Source organism: Seriola aureovittata, chromosome 12, assembly GCF_021018895.1.
Source record: "Seriola aureovittata isolate HTS-2021-v1 ecotype China chromosome 12, ASM2101889v1, whole genome shotgun sequence".
Taxonomy (NCBI): domain Eukaryota; kingdom Metazoa; phylum Chordata; class Actinopteri; order Carangiformes; family Carangidae; genus Seriola; species Seriola aureovittata.
In genome coordinates, this window is record NC_079375.1 from 9,722,543 (window position 1) to 9,742,867 (window position 20,325).

Here is a 20,325-nt window from a genome sequence, read left to right on the forward strand (position 1 = left end):
ACCACTGAAATTAGTTCGCACCAGCTCACGGCTTTTCCTGTGCACTGCAACCCCGCAGTTAAAAAATTTATCATTGGTTGCCCGCTGGTAATTTCCCACCCCAGCTGCAGCTTGTTATTTTTGACTATTTCCTTGACTTGTACTTTTTTTTCCCACCTCACCGCCAGAAGAAGAAGACGATAATGTGCTGCTATGGGACTGATGTGGGCTAGCCACAGCAGCAGGCAGCAGAGATAGGTCAGTCCAGATACACTGGAGCCTGTGCCACATCTGCCAACAGTCTCATAGACTAAACAAACTGGTAAAGCCCCTCCCAGCCAATTGCCCTGTGGGCTTTAAAAGAGCCCTGGACTGACAGCCTGTTTGCATGTTCACTGTGCTCTGGCTGTCCCCGCTCAGGGTGTCGGACCAGTTTGTTTCTTTTAAGGAAAATGAAAGCAAGAACAAGTGAAAGAGAGAGAAATATAATGGGCTACAAGTTCAAACAAGACTGTAAGAAGAGAAAGTAGCTTGGATCGTAACATGTCTGACAAGCTTGCCTGGGTTGTTTTGCATGAGACTGGAATAATGAGGAGTCTTGGTATTAATTAATGGATGTGTTGATGAGAAGATTAACTGTCCACTATCTGGTCTCCCTGGGAGACAGTCAGACGAGCAGGTCGTGTGTGCGTTGGGGGGCAGGGATTCGCAGGCGAGGGAGGTATACTGTAAAAGGACTGTGGAAGACTGCCAGCCTGTGCGTGTTGTGTGCAAGCAGAGAAAACGCGTTTGCATTTGAAAGACTCCTCTGTGCCGCCTTCCCGGTGGGAACGGTGATTAATGAAGATCTAAATGGAGAGACCCAGAGACGGCACTTTCCATAGGAGTACCATATACACAGCAGACACACACACACACACACACACACACACACACACACACACACACACACACACACACACACACACAACCCATATAGGCACTTAAACTCCCTCTCTCATATTTTCTCCCACAGCTCCAGTCTCCCAGACAGGGAGATAAACACAGGATATCAAAGGCGTGTCATGAGTCCCACTGGGCTGCCACCCGGCACATCCACAACACATTAAGCTCAGCCACTACACTGATCAATTATGCATGTTGCAAATACTGGGAAATCAGGGGAAAATAGTCAGTCTGTACGATTAAAGGAATCCCCATTTCTCCACTTTGCCAGTAATGTATTTGCGTTTTTGGTAATGGACCGTCATTTCCATATGGAAGCGATTCTGCTTGCGATTCTCGATTAAGTGTCCACGTTCTTTTGTCAAATGGTCCCATATGCTTAATTGCACACAACAATGGCAGCCAGGTTAAGTGCTGCCGCGGCCCGTGCTAGTTTTGACCTTCCGCCTACGCTCCAGATGAAAGCAGAAAGCACAGCGATCCACTGTGAGATGCAAACCTGCCAAGCGTGGATAGGTGATTGCTTGTCCTGTTAGTCCTTTATTTCGCAGCCTCACCTTTGCTCCACTAACATCAAACTCCAACTGTTTCTTTCCCTTCGTCTGTTGGCTGCCTCTGAACCCTGTAAATCCTTATCTCACCAGGGGCCTGACGGATGTTGCTCAGGACAGGGCTGTAAAGTTAGCAACTGGGAAACAGACTGCATTAGTGAAGGTGAAACAAGTGACATTTTGCAGTTTGCTCAGACTTTCATCTCTTTCTGCCTCCGCCATGCCGAATGCTGATGTGTTTATCTCACCGCTATTCCCACCTGCAGTGACGCCGCTCGTGGGAATCATCTGTCTCCCTGATATTTCTTAGGGCAGACACACACATGCAAACACACAGTCTTCCTTGCCTCATATCCCTCAGGGGTCTGTACCAGCTCATCTAGATCCTGTAAATAGAGGACTTTTTCCCTCTGGAGCCTCCACAGTCCCACTGTATGTCTTTGCAGCATAAGATAATGTAAGTAGTAGAAAGTCCTCTAGGTCATTGACCTCCAGATGCAATTAATTAGATAAAAGCTTTCATAAACCATATCTTATTTATTTTAATTTGAGTCTACTTCAGCTATGCCTAATTAAGGGCTGCATATGTTGAAGCTGGTGAGTGCACTTCAGCATCCTTGCATGCAAGCTAATAGTCAAGTCCTCCATAACTGTGTCCAAGCAGCCGAGCGGTGTGTGCTTGTGTGTGCAGCTCTTGTCGAGCATGTGGTACTGATTCTTTGCGTGTCCAGCTCTTTTTCTGGCTTCACTGTTGCTCATATTAAAACAGCCTTGCTGCTGGGGCGACTTTGCCAGCATGGAGCCTTATTACCCTTGACTTTATCCTTTGAAGAGTGAAGCATTGCCTTGTGGTTCACAGTCTGGCTACATTTTAACCAGTTCCTGTGACAAGTGCACTTTGTTATGCCAGACATTTTCTTTGTCATCGCTATGAAATTGTACTGGCTGAGACGCATCCTGATACCAGATGAGGCCATATGTACAGTAGTTCTTAATAAAAATGAGTCATGTTGAGGAAGAAAAAAAAAATCTATCCTCCAGACAGAAAAAGGTACATTTTCGGTTGCCTTTTCTTTTAGCTGCTTTGGCCGACAGCCTCATTTCTATTCTGAAAAGCCTCACTTCGTCTTGCTTCATAAAATGATGAAAGTTGCTGTTGAAAATTTAAATCCAAAAGTCAAACTTTTTGAACTTGTGTCATCTGAGGTGAAACCCCAGACTGTGACATGACCGTGTCCATATGATGACATCTCTTATCAGACAGATGACATGCACACAAATAACACACAGCAGCACGGGATACAGCGCAGATGACACAGTCCAGAGTTCATGATTAAAGGAAGTCAGAGGGTCAAACACAGTCAGTAACACAACCACCATCACCACCACCAGCCACTTCCTGCAGTCACCACGCCAACCCTATCCTGCTGCGTGAGTCACGGTGCTCCATCAGTGCTGCGGTCTGCGCTCCACTCATCAGCGTCACTGTGGAGCCAGGACAAAGATTTATCACCGTCCCGGTCTCTCACTCAGTCTGTTTGATGTACGCCCAGGTGTGTTCACTTAGAGCTCTGACTCAACCGTAATGACATTTACCAAACCCAGCCGTGCTTTGCTTGGGCTGTTGTCAAGCTTGCCTCAGACAGTGACTGTTTTAATGAAGGAAGTCTGGTGATCAAGTATGTGGACTGTGGGTTCACCTGTCATAGGCTTTGGTGTATTAATATCAGTACAGCCAGGATGGAAATGAATAGCAGCCTCAGGCCAAATGCTGGTAGATTTATCTGTGTGTTCGATATATTTTTTTTAATAATTCAGATTTGGGCAGATTAAAAGTAAATGTCTCTCGTGAATTCTTCAGTCCACGAGCCATTGTGAAAGTAGAGAGAACGGTCTTCAGATACTTGTTTTGAAAACCTGAGAGAAAGAAAAAGAGATGGAGGGAGAGGCAAGGTAGCCGATGGATTTGCATTACAGGAGCTGTGTGTGTGTGTCTGTCTGTGTGTGTGTGTGTTTGTGTTTGTGTGTGGGAGAGACAGGTGAGCCCGAGGGGCCTGGACAGCAAAGCCAAGCTGCCCATGCAGAGACGAGCAGTAGAGGCTTCAAACAGGCTCCTGCATGTAATATGGATGAGACCAGAGCTCCCAGCAGAACAGGCAGAGGACCCAGGGCCTGTTTGGATTTAACTGTCTCTCTTTCCATGTGTCTGTGATATATTTTACCCTGCAAGGCATTTTGGCCAGGTGGAGCTTTGTCTTTGTAGTGCTGGAACTGTATCATGGGTCAGCCTTAACACCCGCCAAACCACCCCCCCACCCCCCAAAACCTCCTGGCTCGTTGCAGACAGCGACAACCAACCAAGCATTGACATTTACTGCAGTATTCCACATCACAGCAGAGCAGCCTCCTGTGCTGAGGAAGAAGTAAACAAACCTCAGATCGATATATGACTGCATACTGGGTCTAGTAAAGAGGGGATTTTAGTAAGGGCAACTCTTGCATTAACACGTTAAAGCACTCACTTATTAAAGTGTGATGCCTATTTTTATTTAGACTTGTGTTTTAGAGATGCAGCACAAGAATTGAGAGTTTTTTATTTCCAAATTTCACCGCAAAACATTAGCTAATTTTAGCTTGTGATTGCTTTAAGACTCGTCCTAAAATGACAATCAGGCCAAATTATGATGAGGTTGCTGTTGTTGGGTCTTATTTAGTTACAGAGCGGCTGTTAGAGGCTTCAGCATGCATTTTAAGGCATTTTAGTAGATGCTGTGTAATTTATTGCAAACACAGAGTGTCTCCATTTTGTGTTTCTCTCTCTCTCTCTCTCTCTCTCTCTCTCTCTCTCTCTCTCTCTATATCTCTCTCTCTCTCGCTCTCTCTCCCACCCTCCCTCTCTCTCTCCCTCTCGTGATAGCAGTGCATTGCTGGCTTGCTGACAGCCTCTCTCGGCTTTCAGTCTGCTTAGCAACGCTCGTCCTCTCTGCAGCTCTCTCACTCCCCTCTGTCTCCAAGCACTCCGAGTTGTTTCATCCATTTGAATAGTAAGCCGAGTTCCCTTATATAGAAAACCCAGGCGGCTCATTTGTGTTTTTTGTGGTGGGTAGCATGTGCATCCCTAATTGCGGATTTGAACTAGTAACCTACCTCCAAACAGTGTCCCGTGGCAGCAAGCTTCTCTAGAGACCTTCTTTTTGATTTTTAGAGATGGCAAAGCGCACGCACACTGGCCCAGATGAAGCTCAGATGATGAGTACAGTCATCCTCAGACAAGACAAGGGCCCACTGGCCTCATTCTCAGCCGATGTGTCCTCCTGGGAGCATGAAGTGTGTCTGCTCGTGTCTGTGCGTATTTGTGCATGGACAGTTTGCTTGCAGGAAGGCTACGTCATTCTCCTCGTCCTCCTACACTGCTGTTTGATGGAGCTGTTGTTTGATGGGATGTCTGTTTACTTGCATGTTCATCTGTTTCTTGTGTGTGTGTTTGTGTCTGTCTGTCTCCTGGCCTGGTTGACTCACATAGGTGAGCTCTGGCAGCTTTGGTAATTAACGCTCTGGGGGGGGGTAAGGAAAGTAGAGCACACACACACAAGCTGAGCTGCTGTGCTAGAGACAGTTAGCGGCACATGTGTATACATGTAGAATGCTCTCTTGCACATGGATGATTTTTAAATGCCCTTCACTGACTCAAAGACGCTCCATTTTCCCTGTGTGTGTGTGTGTGTGTGTGTGTGTGTGTGTGTGTGTGTGTGTGTGTGTGTGTGTGTGTGTGTGTGTGTGTGTGTGTGTGTGTGTGTGTGTGTGTGTGTGTGTGTGTGTGTGTGTGTGTGTGTGTGTGTGTGTGTGTGTGTGTGTGTGTGTGCGCGCGCGCGCGCGCGCGTGTGGGATGAACATCGCTCGCCACATTTTGAAACGGGCCTGTAGTGCTTCATTATTAAACCTGAATGACATCTTGGTGGAAGAGAAGATGAGGGGCAGATTTCATATGGATTTTAAGAGTCAGAACCATTATTCCCTCATAATATTTCTCTGAGCGTGAAGTCAGTCGGTAACAGAGAGCACACACTTTTCAATTTTTGCCCTGTGTTACAGCAGCTGAGAGGGCAAACAGGAAATTTCAGATATCACAAATCTTTCACCCTCCATACTGAGTCTCTCACAAGGCTGAATCATATTTCCTTTCTCATATAGCTGCATGAGTGTGGTTAAAATTATCTTATTTTACGATGTACTTTGTCTGTTCGTGGCTGTTAATCACAGAACCTGAGGTAGATCACTTGAAGCGTCACACAATTCAGCTGTACTCTATGCTTCTGATGCAGTGTCTGAACTATTTACAATTACAGCACCACCTTTGAGTAATGTCTTTAAATTGCCTTTTTGGCTCCAACAGTTGCATGTGTCATTATTGAGCAGTTGATCATGTAGCATATGTCACATTACCATCTGCAGTTACCAGCATTCAATGAAATAAAGTGAAATAAAGTCAAAAGATTCCTGCAGAAACCAGTGTTTCCAGCTTGATAAATGACTTAAATGATTAATGACCAGAGTTACAATGGATTAATTTTCTGTCAACCAGTTAATCGATCTGCCCTAATTGTCTCCATGATCATTATGGCAAGTGGAAGCATAATAATACTCAGTCATGTAGCTGTAGTAAGATTTTAAAACAAGGTTAGGTTACAGCTGGGGGACTAAATCATGGTGGAAGGATTTTATGTAGTATTAGAGCTAGAATAATTAGCCAGGAAATTAATTGTATTCATTCATTAAGGAAAAGGGTAAAAAAAATACACGGGTTCTAGCCTCTCAAGTGTCGACATTTGGTGGTTTTCCTAATCTTCTTTGATAGTAAATTGAATAAAATTGGGGAGTCGGACAAAACAAGACATCTGGAGATGTCACGCTGAACTCTAATGGACTGAATTTTTTTTGGAATGAATTTAAAAAAAAAAAAAAAATTTGTGATATTACATAGCCTAAAAAATGAATCGATAAATACAGAAGTCTTTTTCCCTCACAGCCTCTCTGTTGTAGATGGTGTTTGTGTGTGACGTGGGGGTTACCTTAGCCCGTGTGGCCTAGTGTATTTCAGTCAGACAATTTGTCCATTCATGAGGTAACATTATTACAACCCACCTCATGTACTGCTGTGAATATAGACTAGAGACCTCCGCCTGGGATTTGACTGTGAAACATGAGTGGGGAGAGAAAGAGAGAGAGAGAGAGGAGATGAATAGAAAAATTGATCGAGAGAGCTTAAAGAGGCTGCGTTTTATGGGAAGGATCATAGAGAAATTCTGCAGCTGGTTTCCAAATTAAACTCCTGTCTGTGGTAAAACTACAGTGGGTGGACAGTAGATTGTGAGTAGATTCATTCGAGGGAGATTCCTCACTCACATCACTTTTATAACTGACTTCATTTTCTCCCATAGACTCCCAGTAACTGTTTCTCTGCTGGGTCCCATTGGCTCCAGCTATCAAGGCCGTGGTGTGTGGATTGTAAAATGGCTGACTGGAGCTGTAGCTATAGAGGAAGGAGCTCAACATGTTGGCAGGGAGGGGAAAGGCTGTGTGTGTGCGTGTGTGTGATGACTGTCTAGACAAACTGCCCATGTGACGCAAAAATGTGCCCAAGGCCTGAAGCCAAAGCAAGTCGGGAATGAACCTGTCCTTATCTCTCTGTGTGTGTGTGTGTGTGTGTGTGTGTGTGTGTGTGTGTGTGTGTGTGTGTGTGTGTGTGTGTGTGTGTGTGTGTGTGTGAGTGAGTGTGTGACTCTGGCTTGACTAGTCTGGCTGATGCTTATCATTGTGCTTGTCTAGCTCTGCTGTTTGTGTTTGGAAAGAAGGAGGAACAGGTGTGTGTGTGTGTGTGTGTGTGCGCGTCTGAGTGGAGGCACAAACAGACAGACAGTCACATGTTGTCTCTTTGTCTCCTCATTTGTCTTGGCTGTCTGCCGGACCTTTATTTTTTTCTCTCCTTCCTTTCCTGTTTCCCTCTGTCACCTGTTTGTCTAACTGTCCACCTGTCAGACCTGTCCTCATCTGTGCCCTGCTGTTTTATTATCACATATCTATTTGCTCAAGCCTGAAGCGAAAGAAAAATAAGTTGAGTAATCTCCCTCTCAGCACATATAGTAAGAAATATATTTCTTCTTCTTTTAAGCGCTGAAGTGAAGGGTCAAACACATTGAACAGTGTGAGCTGAAGACAAGAGATTATTGTTGCCTCTTGACTTGAAATTAGCGAATAATGAGCTCTTCATGGAAAATATACTTGACTTTTTACTATTATTCCATGATGCACAAGTATAACTGACGACTTGAACACAGCAACAGCTGAAACAGTCATGAACTGAACATGTACAGTTTCATTATAGTGCTGAGTTAATGAGTTAAGAAAAAAAAAAGTGTATTATTTTAAATACCCCACTTTGCTGCCTGGTTCCCTTGTGGGCTGTTATTGATTTGGCTTGTGAAACAAAGTGCGGCTTATTGGATTAAGACCTCCATATAAAGGCCTCTTGTGGTGTGTGTGTGTGTGTGTGTGTGTGTGTGTGTGTGTGTGTGTGTGTGTGTGTGTGTGTGTGTGTGTGTGTGTGTGTGTGTGTGTGTGTGTGTGTGGTGTGTGTGTGTGTGTGTGTGTGGGGGGGGGGGGGGGGGGGGGGGACGACAGGTGTGTCCACCAAAGCTCTGGGTCCCAGTAAAACACATATATAACCAGATCCTAAAGATTTATAGGTGTGATCTTAACTGCAAGCAATCACATTGATGATACACATAGATCAACTTTTGGGGGAAGTTTGAAGAGAGGAGGGTGAGTTTAAAGTGAAGACAGGAGACATAAATTAATTTCCATCAAGAAGCTTCAATATCTTGTTGCATGGTTTGGCCAGGAAGTATATATATCCACGTATCTGTAGCTCGATCTTTGGCACAGTTGACGACTGCAGCAGAACAGGATGTGGTTTAGAAACAGACAGGGCGTGACTGACTGTCTCTGTGAGTGTCTGTGTATGTGTGTTCCTATTTTCCTCCCTCGCTGTCTGAGGCCGAATGAAAAGGCACCCAAATAAAGGCTGTTTTACTTCCTCCTGAGAGAGGAAATAGGAGAATGAGCTGCATTACTCCATCCTCATCTGCTGCCTGCCGCTATCCCCTGCCCTCTCCCTCCTCTTCTTGAATGCCAGGCGCATGAATGGCTCGGGGGGGGGGATGAGGGAGGATGGGTGGTACAGTTATGTTTTTGTGAACCCCTCTCTGTTTCTGCCCCAGGAGTGAGATTGTGGCGGTTGCCTGGGGTTTGTTTCAGTTTTCATACACGACCACTGATGCCTGAGTTTCAGCAGATGTGAAGACAATTGGGCCCAACAGCGTTTATGTTTTGGGGCACAGAGGCGATTTTAAATATATTTTAATAACGCACTAACACACAAACACACATTCACACACAAACACACAGGCCTGCTGCTCTGGGATGAAAGGTCAGGCTAAAGCTTGCGCACTCTTTATTGTGCCCTAGATAAGATTTTCCATAAGGCTTGTTGAGACTAGTTGTATTTGTGTGTGTGTGTGTGTGTGTGTGTGTGTGTGTGTGTGTGTGTGTGTGTGTGTGTGTGTGTGTGTGTGTGTGTGTGTGTGTGTGTGTGTGTGTGTGTGTGTGTGTGTGTGTGTGTGTGTGTGTGTGTGTGTGTGTGTGTTATATCCTGGGCAGGGTTTTACAGTTTTAGAATTTCTGCAACAAATTCTCTCTCAAGAATCAATTCATGCTGCCAGCTTAAAAACAACAGCATTACCCATCCTGGGAATGTATTTAGAGCCACAGCTAATGATTATTTTGATTATCATTTAATTGTTATGTTTGTAAAATGTCAGAAAATAGTGACAAATGCCTTTCAAGTCCAAGGAGACGTGGAAATGTCTTGTATTGTTCTATCAACGGCTCAAAATCCAAGCAGCAATGAATCAGCTCTACCTGTATCTCCAAAATGTCCTCATGTCATCGGTCTTAGGAAAGGTTTGTTCACAGATCTCCCTGCTAAATGTGTTTTTATTTTGCTCCTAAATTTTTCAAAGTAAGATTTGCTGCATGGAAAATGCATCACTTCAGTGTATGTATGTATGTATGTATGTATGTGTGTGTGTTGAGGTGGACAGTCCTTGTATGTGTTTTATTATACATGTATGGAGACAGCATGTGTATTTATAGCCAAGAGTAACTATGTGTGTGTGTGTGTGTGTGTGTTGTGTGTGTGTGTGTGTGTGTGTGTGTGTGTGTGTACACTGAGACGGCAGTCATCTGGAGTGTCCACGTGACTGAAGTGAAGAGACAGAGGGGGGAGGAGGAGGAGAGCTTGACCTCGGACTTGTTTGCACTCTGCGTGGCAGTGTGTCAGTCTGTGTGTGTGTGGGTGTGTTTGTATGTGTGTGTCTTGATATTTTTACCTTTAGCTTAGATACATGTAAATGACTCCAATAGTAGACTTAGGATGGAAAATTCCTCTTGTTGTCTGTTAGGATGAGCAGAGACTGTCAATTACTGAAAGAGACTCACTTACATCCTCAGAGGTTTTCTGCTAAAAAAAAAAAAAAAAAAAATTGGGTGACTGTCAACTTTTTTGTGAATTTGAAAGTCTTCACCCCAGTCAGAAAATCAACTCTACTTGAATGATATGGTGGCACTTTAACTAGCACAGCCAATTATGAAATCTAACGCTCTGAGCAGAGTTTAATTTCTATCTTAAAATTGTAAAAAAAAAAAAAAAAAACCTCATCTAATTGCAAAGTGCACAGGCTTAAAATGACAATTTTTTTTAGATTACTGTTCACACAAACTTACACGAGAATATGTGCCTCCATTTCAAATGTCCCTTTGTTGTTCATTTTCCAGCTAAAATGAGAATAGAGGCAACAAGTATGCCTAGTGTAAATTGGATGTTAGTGCTTTGCAGTGGGAAGCACAGATGGAGTTCACGGTAGAAATACAGCTTCCGCTGAAATTCATTTACTCTCCGCCTGCGTTTGCCAGACTGTGTATGGTAATGTACGGTCATACATGTCTGTGTATTGGAGTGGCGCTTGTTATTGTTGGATTTAGCAGCACTCAGGCTACACAGACACAGGAAAAAAAACACTTTCTGCTCCATTAATGCGTCTGTTGTAGAAATGTCATGTGTGCTAATGGCAGGGCGGCTAAACTGAGGCTGTAGAAATGGGTCACAAAGTTCACGTGGCCATGTGTGTCTAGAGCAGCGTGTTTCATGTAGCTGTGTATAGTGGTGGGGTGAAGTGTGTGTGTGTGTGTAGCTGCAGTGGCAGGCAGACTGCTGGTGATTAGGAACAACAGGGCAGAGTTCAGCTGAGCGAGTGTGTGGAATGCTAATCCACATTGTCATAAGGCGAGCTTCAGCCTGACAAAGGACTGGAGACATAGTGGGGTTAGGGGCTGTGTGTGTATGTGTGTGTGTTTATGTGTGTCGCAGAAGCAAACCACATTAGAGAGGTGCTTCATTACTGCAGATTAAGCCCAAGTCACAGCATGGTGTGTGTTAATAAAGCACATTGGGGGGTGGGAAGGTAGAATGGACAAGAGAGAGAGATGGGCAACAGGAGGAGAGGAAAACAGTTGTGTTGTTGAAACGTGCAAACGTTTGCAGCCGCACACATTCATTAAGGCATACAGAGCGCAGAGCAGCAGGAATAACGAGCAGGGGTGTGTGGGTGGTGGGCGTTAAGCTGTCAGGTAAGCAGGAATTACAGGGAGAGACACAGGCAACCATTAATGGAACACACACACATGTATGTGGACACACACGCGCATATACACACACACACACCTATGTACAAACAGCATCTTCAACTCTTTGTCTAAGTGGGTCCTGCAGGCAAATACACACATGAACCAACACGGTCTCACAATTTCTTTATAGTACACACACACACACACACACACACACACAGTGTCCCACCTTTTAACGAGCTGTCAGTTGTCTCATCAGCACAGCATCTGTTGTCGTGGGGGTCAAGCAAATGAAAGACCCCTGGACGAACTGGTGTTAATGTCAGTTTGGCCCCGTGCTCTCCACAAACACACACACACACACACACACACAGAGGGTGTGACCGATTTGAGATTAGGGATGTATAGTATGTATAGTAGAAAGTAACTCCAACACACACGCACACACACACACACACACACACACACACACACACACACACACACACACACACATTCAGACAACCTTGATATTGGAGGAAATCCAGCTGACAGGGGCCCAGCTCACCTCCACACCACTGCAGTGGGTTTATTGTTGTTTCTGTCAATTCTCCTCCCTCTGTCCCCTCCTTCCCTCTATCTCTGCCCTGTCCCATCATCCCACTCTCTCTCTCTCCCTCCCTCCCACCTTCTCTTCCTCTCAGTGCTGCAGTGCTGCCTTCTGGAGAAAAAAAAAAAAAAGGAAAAAACACCAACCACAAGCGCTCATAAACGGACAAGCCCCCCTTCTATGTACACACACACACACACACACACACACACACACACACACACAGACACACCTGGCTATGCATATGGCTCCAGCCTTTTACATTTGCATGCACATGCTCATTCATCCATGTCCTTGTAAATAAGGGACTATACCCTACATACAGTACACACGAATTCACACGCTCTCAAAACAGTACTACTGGTACTTGCTTTTACTTTGTTTCTTTTTCGTGACAAAACAGGAAGGGTTACTGAAATGGGAGCAGATGCAGACAATCTTTCGGTCTCTGAAGACGTCAAATCCTTACATTTTAGAAGCAGGAACCAGCCAATATTGGGTATTTTTTTGCTTGATAAATTTGCTTGTCAAAACGTTGTACCGTTCAATTAACAGTATAGAAATTTGTATAGAAAAAGAAGTTTGTGTGTGTGGAGGTGTAATGTGCTTGTTTTGGTATGCAAACAGGGCAGTATCTGGGAACACGAGACAGCAAGTGATTTTGAAATGTGATGATTAAATAACTACATTTGAAAATGAGCAAATAAAAGATGCATTATGAGGAATTACAAGTGACTAATTAAAGCTGTTAAAGTAAAGCTGCTGCTGGAGTTGTAGCTGACATGAATGTTGGGTGGGTGATACCTGACTGTCACAGTAATTTGCCTGTATTGTTCTGAGGCTGTTTACCTCTGGTAATGACAGTGTTTCTTAGCAGATACCGCTCAGAGGAAAATCCTGTAGTCCAGCTGACAGCTGATGAAAGGCTGTCTGTTTATTATTCACTGTGTCTGACTGTGTGTGTGTGTGTGTGTGTGTGTGTGTGTGTGTGTGTGTGCGCGCGCGCATTCCTAGTAGCTTTAAAAGGCTAGTAAGTCAATTATTGATGCTTTCTACAACCTCTATCTCTCTTACTTTCTTCCTCCTGCCCTCCGCCTTTGCACTTTTCTCCTCATTGGATTCTCACTCTTCCTCTATCCTCTTTTTTTCTCCTACATCCCCTTTTCCTCCCACCTTCTCCTCTCTCTCTCTCTCTCTCTCTCTCTCTCTCTCTCTCTCTCTCTCTCTCTCTCTCTCTCTCTCTCTCTCTCTCTCTCTCTCTCTCTCTCTCTCTCTCTGTTGCGGGGTTCTACCTAGTGGTTCACATTGCGATGCTTGTTCCTCTGGTGCCTGCGCTACATGTCACTTCGGTTGTGTGTGTGTGTGTGTGTGAACTGCAGGCAGCCTGTGTGTAGTGTCAGGCCTGTCTGCCGTAGATAAGCATCAACTCCATCAGCCTGTGGCCTCTCGCTGAGCGTGTCCTGGATTTGCTCAAAAAACACACACATACACACTCCGACACACACAGACGCACAACTACAGGCAGCGCCAGCAGTGTTTATTTGAACACACATGGCGCAGAGGGTATGAAGCTGACACAATGAATCATAAACATTCACCACACACACACACACACACACACACACACACACACACACACACACCACACACATATATACATCTTCACTAGAGAGGCTGGCCCCAATCATGTTGCATGTCTAACAATGAATCACATGCACAGAAGCACATAATGACAGGCCATGTTGTAGCCATGTTGACTATCAGCGTGGCTTTTCTTGTGTTTTATTCATAGACCCTCCTCAGTGGTCTCATTCAGTCTCTACTCTTACGCTTATCGCCTTCACTGCCGCCTTTCTTCTCTCCGACACTGTAATACGGCCGGCCCATGCCGTAGCTCACTTGTGCTGTTCTCTTTGAATGCCATTTGTCTCCATTTTCTATCTCTTAGATGTCATTTGTCTCTATTTCCTATCATTTAAATGTCATTTGTCTCTATCGTTCCCCTCTGTGACAACGGTGCCAGTTGTAATTTTTTTCTCTCCACTTTCTTCCTCTCGTTCCCACGCTCCCTGTCAAGAGTGTGCATCATATTAATTGTTCAGAGTATTCGAACAAATGTTTTCTGTGCTATCTCTGTGCTCTCTTTTGTCTGTTTGACCTTGGTGTGTGTATGTGTGTGTGTGTGGTTGTGTTTGTCTGTCTCTGTGTTTAAACCGCCGCCTCTTTCTCCATGTGTTTCAGAAGGCAGTGGAGGAGGAGGAGAACCAGGTGAGGAAACCCTCAGCAGACCTCTGCTCACCCAGCGGCAAGCAGGCCGATCCCGACCCTGCGAGAAAGGTCAGTCGTCGGTTCTCCCCTGGCATCCATCCACCAATCTCTCCCATCATTCCCTCTACCGCCCCAGCATCCCCCTTCTGTCTTCCCCCTCCCCCTCCTTTACACACAGGTCAGCTCTCAGGGTCACCACCCCCACTGACAGACACACCCCCTGTTCACCCATTCATAGCGGCACACTTCTCCTCTCTGACCTGTCAGGGATATATTCATACAGCTGCTGAAAGGCTCTGCTCTCCACCTCCCTCTGTCACTGCACACACACTGACTTTACATGCACATGCAGGGAAGACACTCTTTATCATGATTGTCTTTTTCCTCCAACGCACACACACACACGCACTCTCACACTCTCTCACACACTCTCACACTCTCTCAGCTGACGCCTGATGGATGATCCCTCATCCACATGTATGCATGCATATATTAGCTTTATTAGATTATGGCAGCGAGAGTGCCATGTGTAGTACAGCACATTCCCCTCTCCACCTGCTGTTTCTCTCCGTGTATTCATGTCTCTGCATGTGTGTGCGTGCGTGGGCATGCATCTGATTGCCACGGTGATAATTCACCTATTCAGCAGCAAAATTGAATGCAAAGATCAATGAATGGATGGAGGAGCAGCCATTGTGTGCCTTTGTTTCTGTAACACAATAGCCATAAAAAAAAACAATGTTACTATGGTGTGTCATATTTATGTGTGTGTGGTGTTTTTGTTTTCCACAGGGGAAAACATCTCCACCTACTCTGATGTTCAACCGCCTTTTCTCGGACATTAAGGAGGAGCCAGGACACCCCACCCTGGTCCATCCCAGGTACTACATCATATTAATTTTGATTAAACAGCATCGATACACCATTTTATGATTGTATTATTGGTTGCATTATTTTTATTATGGATTTATCTATAGGTTCATTTTTCATTCATTTCATTCTATTTAAAAAAGAAAAAAGAAAAACGACCCCGGCATGAGAGTCTAAGCTGACGTTTTATGTTGTCTGACATTCAGTCCATAACCCAAAGTCCTAAAGTCTACAGATTGTTAAAATGGTGACAAAATGCCATTTACAATTTCTCTAATCCCAAAATGATGTCTGCACTTTGCTTGTTTTGTTTGGCCAACTGTCCAAAACCTAAAGATATTCAATTTACTGTCATATATGACATAGAAAAGCACCAAATTCTCACGTGTGAAAAGTTGAAACCAGCGAATGAGTGGCGTTTCTGCTTGAAAAATAAATCATAATTGTTTTTTGAATAATCTTAATGGATTAATTGACTAATGATTGCAGCTCTATGTAGTCTGTCTTGTGTATTTCTAGAAAAGTGCTGTGGATGTGACTGATTTTGTTGTAGGAATAGGATTATTTGCCTCTAAGTTGTTTAAATTTGATGTTTAGCTTTGTTGTCCTAGAAAACCTACTTTCCCTTCCTCTTCCTCTTTTCTTCCTAAAGCCCTCGTCTCTTCTCTACTGGTTCTCTTTTCCTCCCTCCATCCCTCCCCAGAGCACACCAGCCGGTGTTTGGATGTGGCGCTCCGATAGCTCACGCAGTAATCTGACCCAGATTAAAAGATGGAATTAGATGGTTTATGGCGCCATAGCTACACGTGACTGCCCTGACATACTGACTCTGTCGTGGCATGCAGATGTCAGGCCAGACTAAACTATAGCAGGATTAGGGTTCCGGTCACCTATCAGCATTAATGGACTGATACACTCCCAAACCACTCAGGACTCACACAGTACAGTTTGGAGCACGTCGGTTGTATTGCAGCGTTAGTAATAATGAAATGCTCTGCTACAGCCAAACGTCGTGCTAGACAGCCACAGCACTTAACGTCCTATTTGGGTTACTACCAACATCCATTAGCTGTACACTTGTCAAATACGAGCCAAGCTTACATTATTCAATCAGATCTTTGGCGTTTCATGTGAAGGAGTTTGAGATTCTCATTCGAGCGAGCAGGCAGAGCTTCATTTCCACCCAGAGAAGAGGAAGCAAGGCTTGGTTGGTAGTGCTGTAGTTTTTCAGGCAGAGCCCCACTGTGCTGTCATGCTTAACCTAGTTCACAGCTCCGGCCTCAGCTCTGTCTGGAGGGGACTGTTGGTGGGGGAGGGGTTCAAAGCTTCTCTTCTCTTCTCTTCTCTTCTCTTCTCTTCTCTTCTCTTCTCTTCTCTTCTCTTCTCTTCTCTTCTCTTCTCTTCTCTTCTCTTCTCTTCTCTTCTCTTCTCTTCTCTTCGCCTCTCTGTCTCTTTCTATTTCTCTCTCTCCTTCTTCCCTCCCTTTCCACCATGCAGCCAGGAATAGACAGATAGTGTTGGCTCAGTGGCTTCTGTGCATCTCCAGGCACTATCTCTCTCTCAGTTGTACCCGCTACCTGGACATTTGTGATAAGCTGAAGGTCTGTTTAGGCTGAGATCCTGTAAACACCCGATAAGAAATATTAATATTCCACACAGTGTTTTCAGCTCCTGTCTTCAGATGTTGCAGTTACTCGAGGCTAAAACAGTCACCAAATGACTTGTTTTATTGCTGTGTTTCATCTGTGTGTTACCGTTGCAGAGGTAAAATGGCCATTTGCAGGTGTATACTCAGAACTCTTTATGGTCTTTACTGCAAAGACAGAGAAGTATGTTAAAAGTGACATCGCTGCCATTATGACTAGAATAAAGAAGACAAGACAAAACAGCATCCCCCACCTTTGTGAGATCAAGGGGAACTAGAAGTTGAAATAAAATCACTTTCCAGTGGTATTTTATGTAAAAAAAAAAAAAAAAAAATAGTAAGGATTTAACTACATATGAGGTCTTCAAATGTCTTCTCTGTGTTCGTTTCTTTCTCCCAGTTACTACCTGTACACATACGATAAGATGGTGGCCCCCAACGTGTCTCTGCGGAGGGAGGCGGAGATGAGTCCGGAGATGCTCGGAGCGCTGCTCAAACACCACTACAGTCGCAGAGTGCTGGGCCACGACGAGCCACCCATGGGTCAGTAATGATACACACATTAATACACAGAGACACACATTTAATCTGGCAAAGTATTCTGGGGACCGAGAATATTAAAAACCAAAAGCATTAAGTCAAGTCAGGTTTTATTTGTTTAGTGCCAAATCACATCAGAAGATGTCTCTTTTCATGCAGGGCAGATTACTCTTTGTAATATTAATTACAGAGACTCAACAATCACTAACTTAAATCCTTGGAGCAGCCACATGCCTGATCCAGTCAGACCACCCAAGAGGCACAAGGCTGCATGGGTTTTATATATTAGAAATAAAATATGATCAAATTTGATTTCAGCTTTCCTTGATATAAGGTTACAAAGATATGCTCGAAATTGTCATCCCTTTTAGATAGCACACAAGTCAGGCACGTTCTGAGCATGGAAGTACTAGCCATTTCACAAGCCTTTCAATTTGCATGTTGTAATCAAATGCTGCATGAAAGTCTCACAATACTAAAATAGAATAACGCATAGAATCATAACCTTTCTTACTTGAACTTCTTGTGAGAGTAAATGCAGCGACCTGCACCGTACAATTACCTTCATTCATGAAAGACACTGAAAACAGTAGAGCTGAAAATGGGTGAAACATGGGAAGTTGCCTCCAATTTATCCATTAAATGAGTTTAGAAATCTTTCTGTGATTAGTAGTACATTTATTAATGTATTTTTAAAAACAAGTAATCCCTCCTGTGGAAGGATTAGTTGTTTTCTCTGGTTGAAAGCTCCAGAAAAAGCTATTAAGTGGACCTTGAGTTAAGAATTCTTGGTCAAAAATGCACATACTCTGGTCTAAACTATGTATTAGAACCAATTCCAGGTGAAATGATTTCCACAAACAGTCAGAAGCAGATGACTGATGATTATTAAATATGAATTATTATTAAATACTCCTGTGTCTGCTGTATGTACATTAGACACACAAACAAGGCTGACACATGTCTGCTATAAATACATCACACACATACAGCAAGCACGAGCCATTTACATACATACAACATAAGCAGAAGAGACATGTAGATCATGTACACGTAGTACATGCAGTCAAAGAGCAGACACGTGCCTACTGTAAACATACAACCTACAGTTACTACCATCCAACACACACACACACACACACACACACACACATACATGCGCACGCACTTAACATTGCAGCCTGCAGCGACGCACATAATCATGCATTGACCTTCACATAAAGACTCGGGGGGGCACCTCACTATTGCACGAGGGGTTGAAATGGCTTTGACCTCCTCTCTTTACTGTGTGTGTGTTTTTATGTGCACATTAAAGTGTGTATATTAAACCTGCATTAATAAGAAGTATGTGTATGTGGGGGGGGGGGGGGGGGGGGGGGGGGGATTTGTGTGCATGTATATATAGAGAAAGATAGAGGGTGAATCACAGCAGTAGTTTCCGTCTGCCATTATTACACCATGTCTGACTGCCAGGCTGTCTCTCTCATATCTCTCAGGCGTTCTGTTCTCCTTTTTCTTCTCCAACCAAATATGTCTCTCTTCCCTCGCTCTTCCCTCGCCTCTTTTCCTGGCTGCTATCTCCACATCCTCTCTGAGTCTGTCCTCCGTCTGCTCCCGTACTTCCTCTTCCATCCGTCCATCAATCCTCGCCTCTTTCTTCTCTGGCTCCCTTCATCTCCGCCTCCCTCTCAGTCTGCTGTCACCCCCCCCCCCCCCCACCCCCTTTCCACTACTCCTCCTACTTCTCTTTCTTTTTTTTTTCCTTCATTGAAAGCCTTCCTCTCAGTCTGTCTGTGTGCCTTTCATTCTTTCTGTTGTGACCCTCTCTTCCTCTCTCTCCTTCCCCAGCTTATTTCCTTTTGATCCACCAAATGATTCACTCCTGTTATTTGTGTGCTTCTACTATGGTGTGTGTGTGTGTGTGTGTGTGTGTGTGTGTGTGTGTGTGTGTGTGTGTGTGTGTGTGTGTGTGTGTGTGTGTGTGTGTGTGTGTGTGTGTGTGTGTGTGTGTGTGTGTGCGTGCGCGCGCGCACAAGCCAGCCTGAGTCAGTAAATGAGTGTCCTCTCCAGTGCCAGACAGGCTGTGTACAGAGCATGCTGTTTCCTGTCACACACATACTGTATGAATACATTATCCTGGTAAACAACCCACTGTTCTCATGCTCTCTCTGTCACATTTCTTCTTCTCGTTCCGTCTGTGAGCTTATACCTGCACAGACACTGTCATTATTAGCCGTCACATGCCCCGCCGCAGCATCTGTGCAGATGTGTCTGCGTGTGTGATACCGCCTCTTTGATCCATTTCCCACGATGTACACCTTAAAGGCCACAGTTTGAAGGAGCCCATACAGAGCAGCGCAGCCCCCACGCAAGATCCTTTTTCCCCCTCTCTTTTCTGTGTCTGTGTCTGAGGGCACACACACAGAAAATCTGTGGGCAAGTGTTGGGTTCCTCGGCTGTTGCCATGCCGTGCTTGTGCTTGCGTGTGTGCTCACGCTGAGAAAGAGGTGTGAGCTTTTATGAGGTTGTGCGAGGGTGTTACTAAGCGTAGGCGGGAGTGTGCACCAGCTCGGCTCGCACTTCCTGTCTTTCAACTAGCTTCTATTCTTTTTTTTTTTTTTCTTTCTTTTTATTTAAACTCCCTTCTTCATCCTCCTCTTCCTCCTTCCTCAGATCTTCATGCGTCGCCTCCCGTCGCTGCTGGCGCCGAGGAGGCCAAATCCCAACGTGCCGCTGCTGCCTTGGCCGCAGAGCGGGAATGCCAAACCCAGGCAGTTTCCATGGAGACAAGCAGCCCGAGCTGCAAGACAGCCACCCACACCCCCGCCCACACCCCTCCTCCTCCTCCTGCGTCGTTGTTGTCGCCGGTAACGGAAGTAGCGGCTAAGGACACAGGCTCTGTCACAAGTGGCGCTGCAGTGGTGGTGGGGGGGCTGGAGGATGACAAGGACAGGATTGTTGTGGAGATCATGCAGATGTACAGCAGGCAGCAGGAGAAGCTCAACTCCACCCTGCACAAGCAGCTGCAGCTGGAAATGGTGAGTCGGTGGTCGGAAAGAACAAAGACCAAGATAAATGAGCCCAAGATAAACTAAACCATAACTGTCCTCGTCTATTAAAAGTGTCCTTGATGTGGATGTGGAGGTGATGCTCACCTCCCACTGACCCCTTCATCTCTCCTTCCTACCGCATGAAAC

The 20,325-nt window shown here is 44.9% G+C and overlaps 1 protein-coding gene across 2 annotated transcripts in view; it reads left to right on the forward strand.

The window, feature by feature from the left end:
• skila (SKI-like proto-oncogene a) overlaps positions 1 to 20,325 on the forward strand; it is a 35,838-nt gene that overhangs the window by 8,650 nt on the left and 6,863 nt on the right. For both annotated transcript variants that reach the window (XM_056390746.1, XM_056390745.1), the window contains exons 3-6: positions 14,047 to 14,142; positions 14,866 to 14,954; positions 16,989 to 17,131; positions 19,802 to 20,166. In XM_056390746.1, coding sequence (XP_056246721.1) covers positions 14,047 to 14,142; positions 14,866 to 14,954; positions 16,989 to 17,131; positions 19,802 to 20,166 — 693 coding nt within the window. The remainder of the gene's footprint in view (positions 1 to 14,046; positions 14,143 to 14,865; positions 14,955 to 16,988; positions 17,132 to 19,801; positions 20,167 to 20,325) is intronic.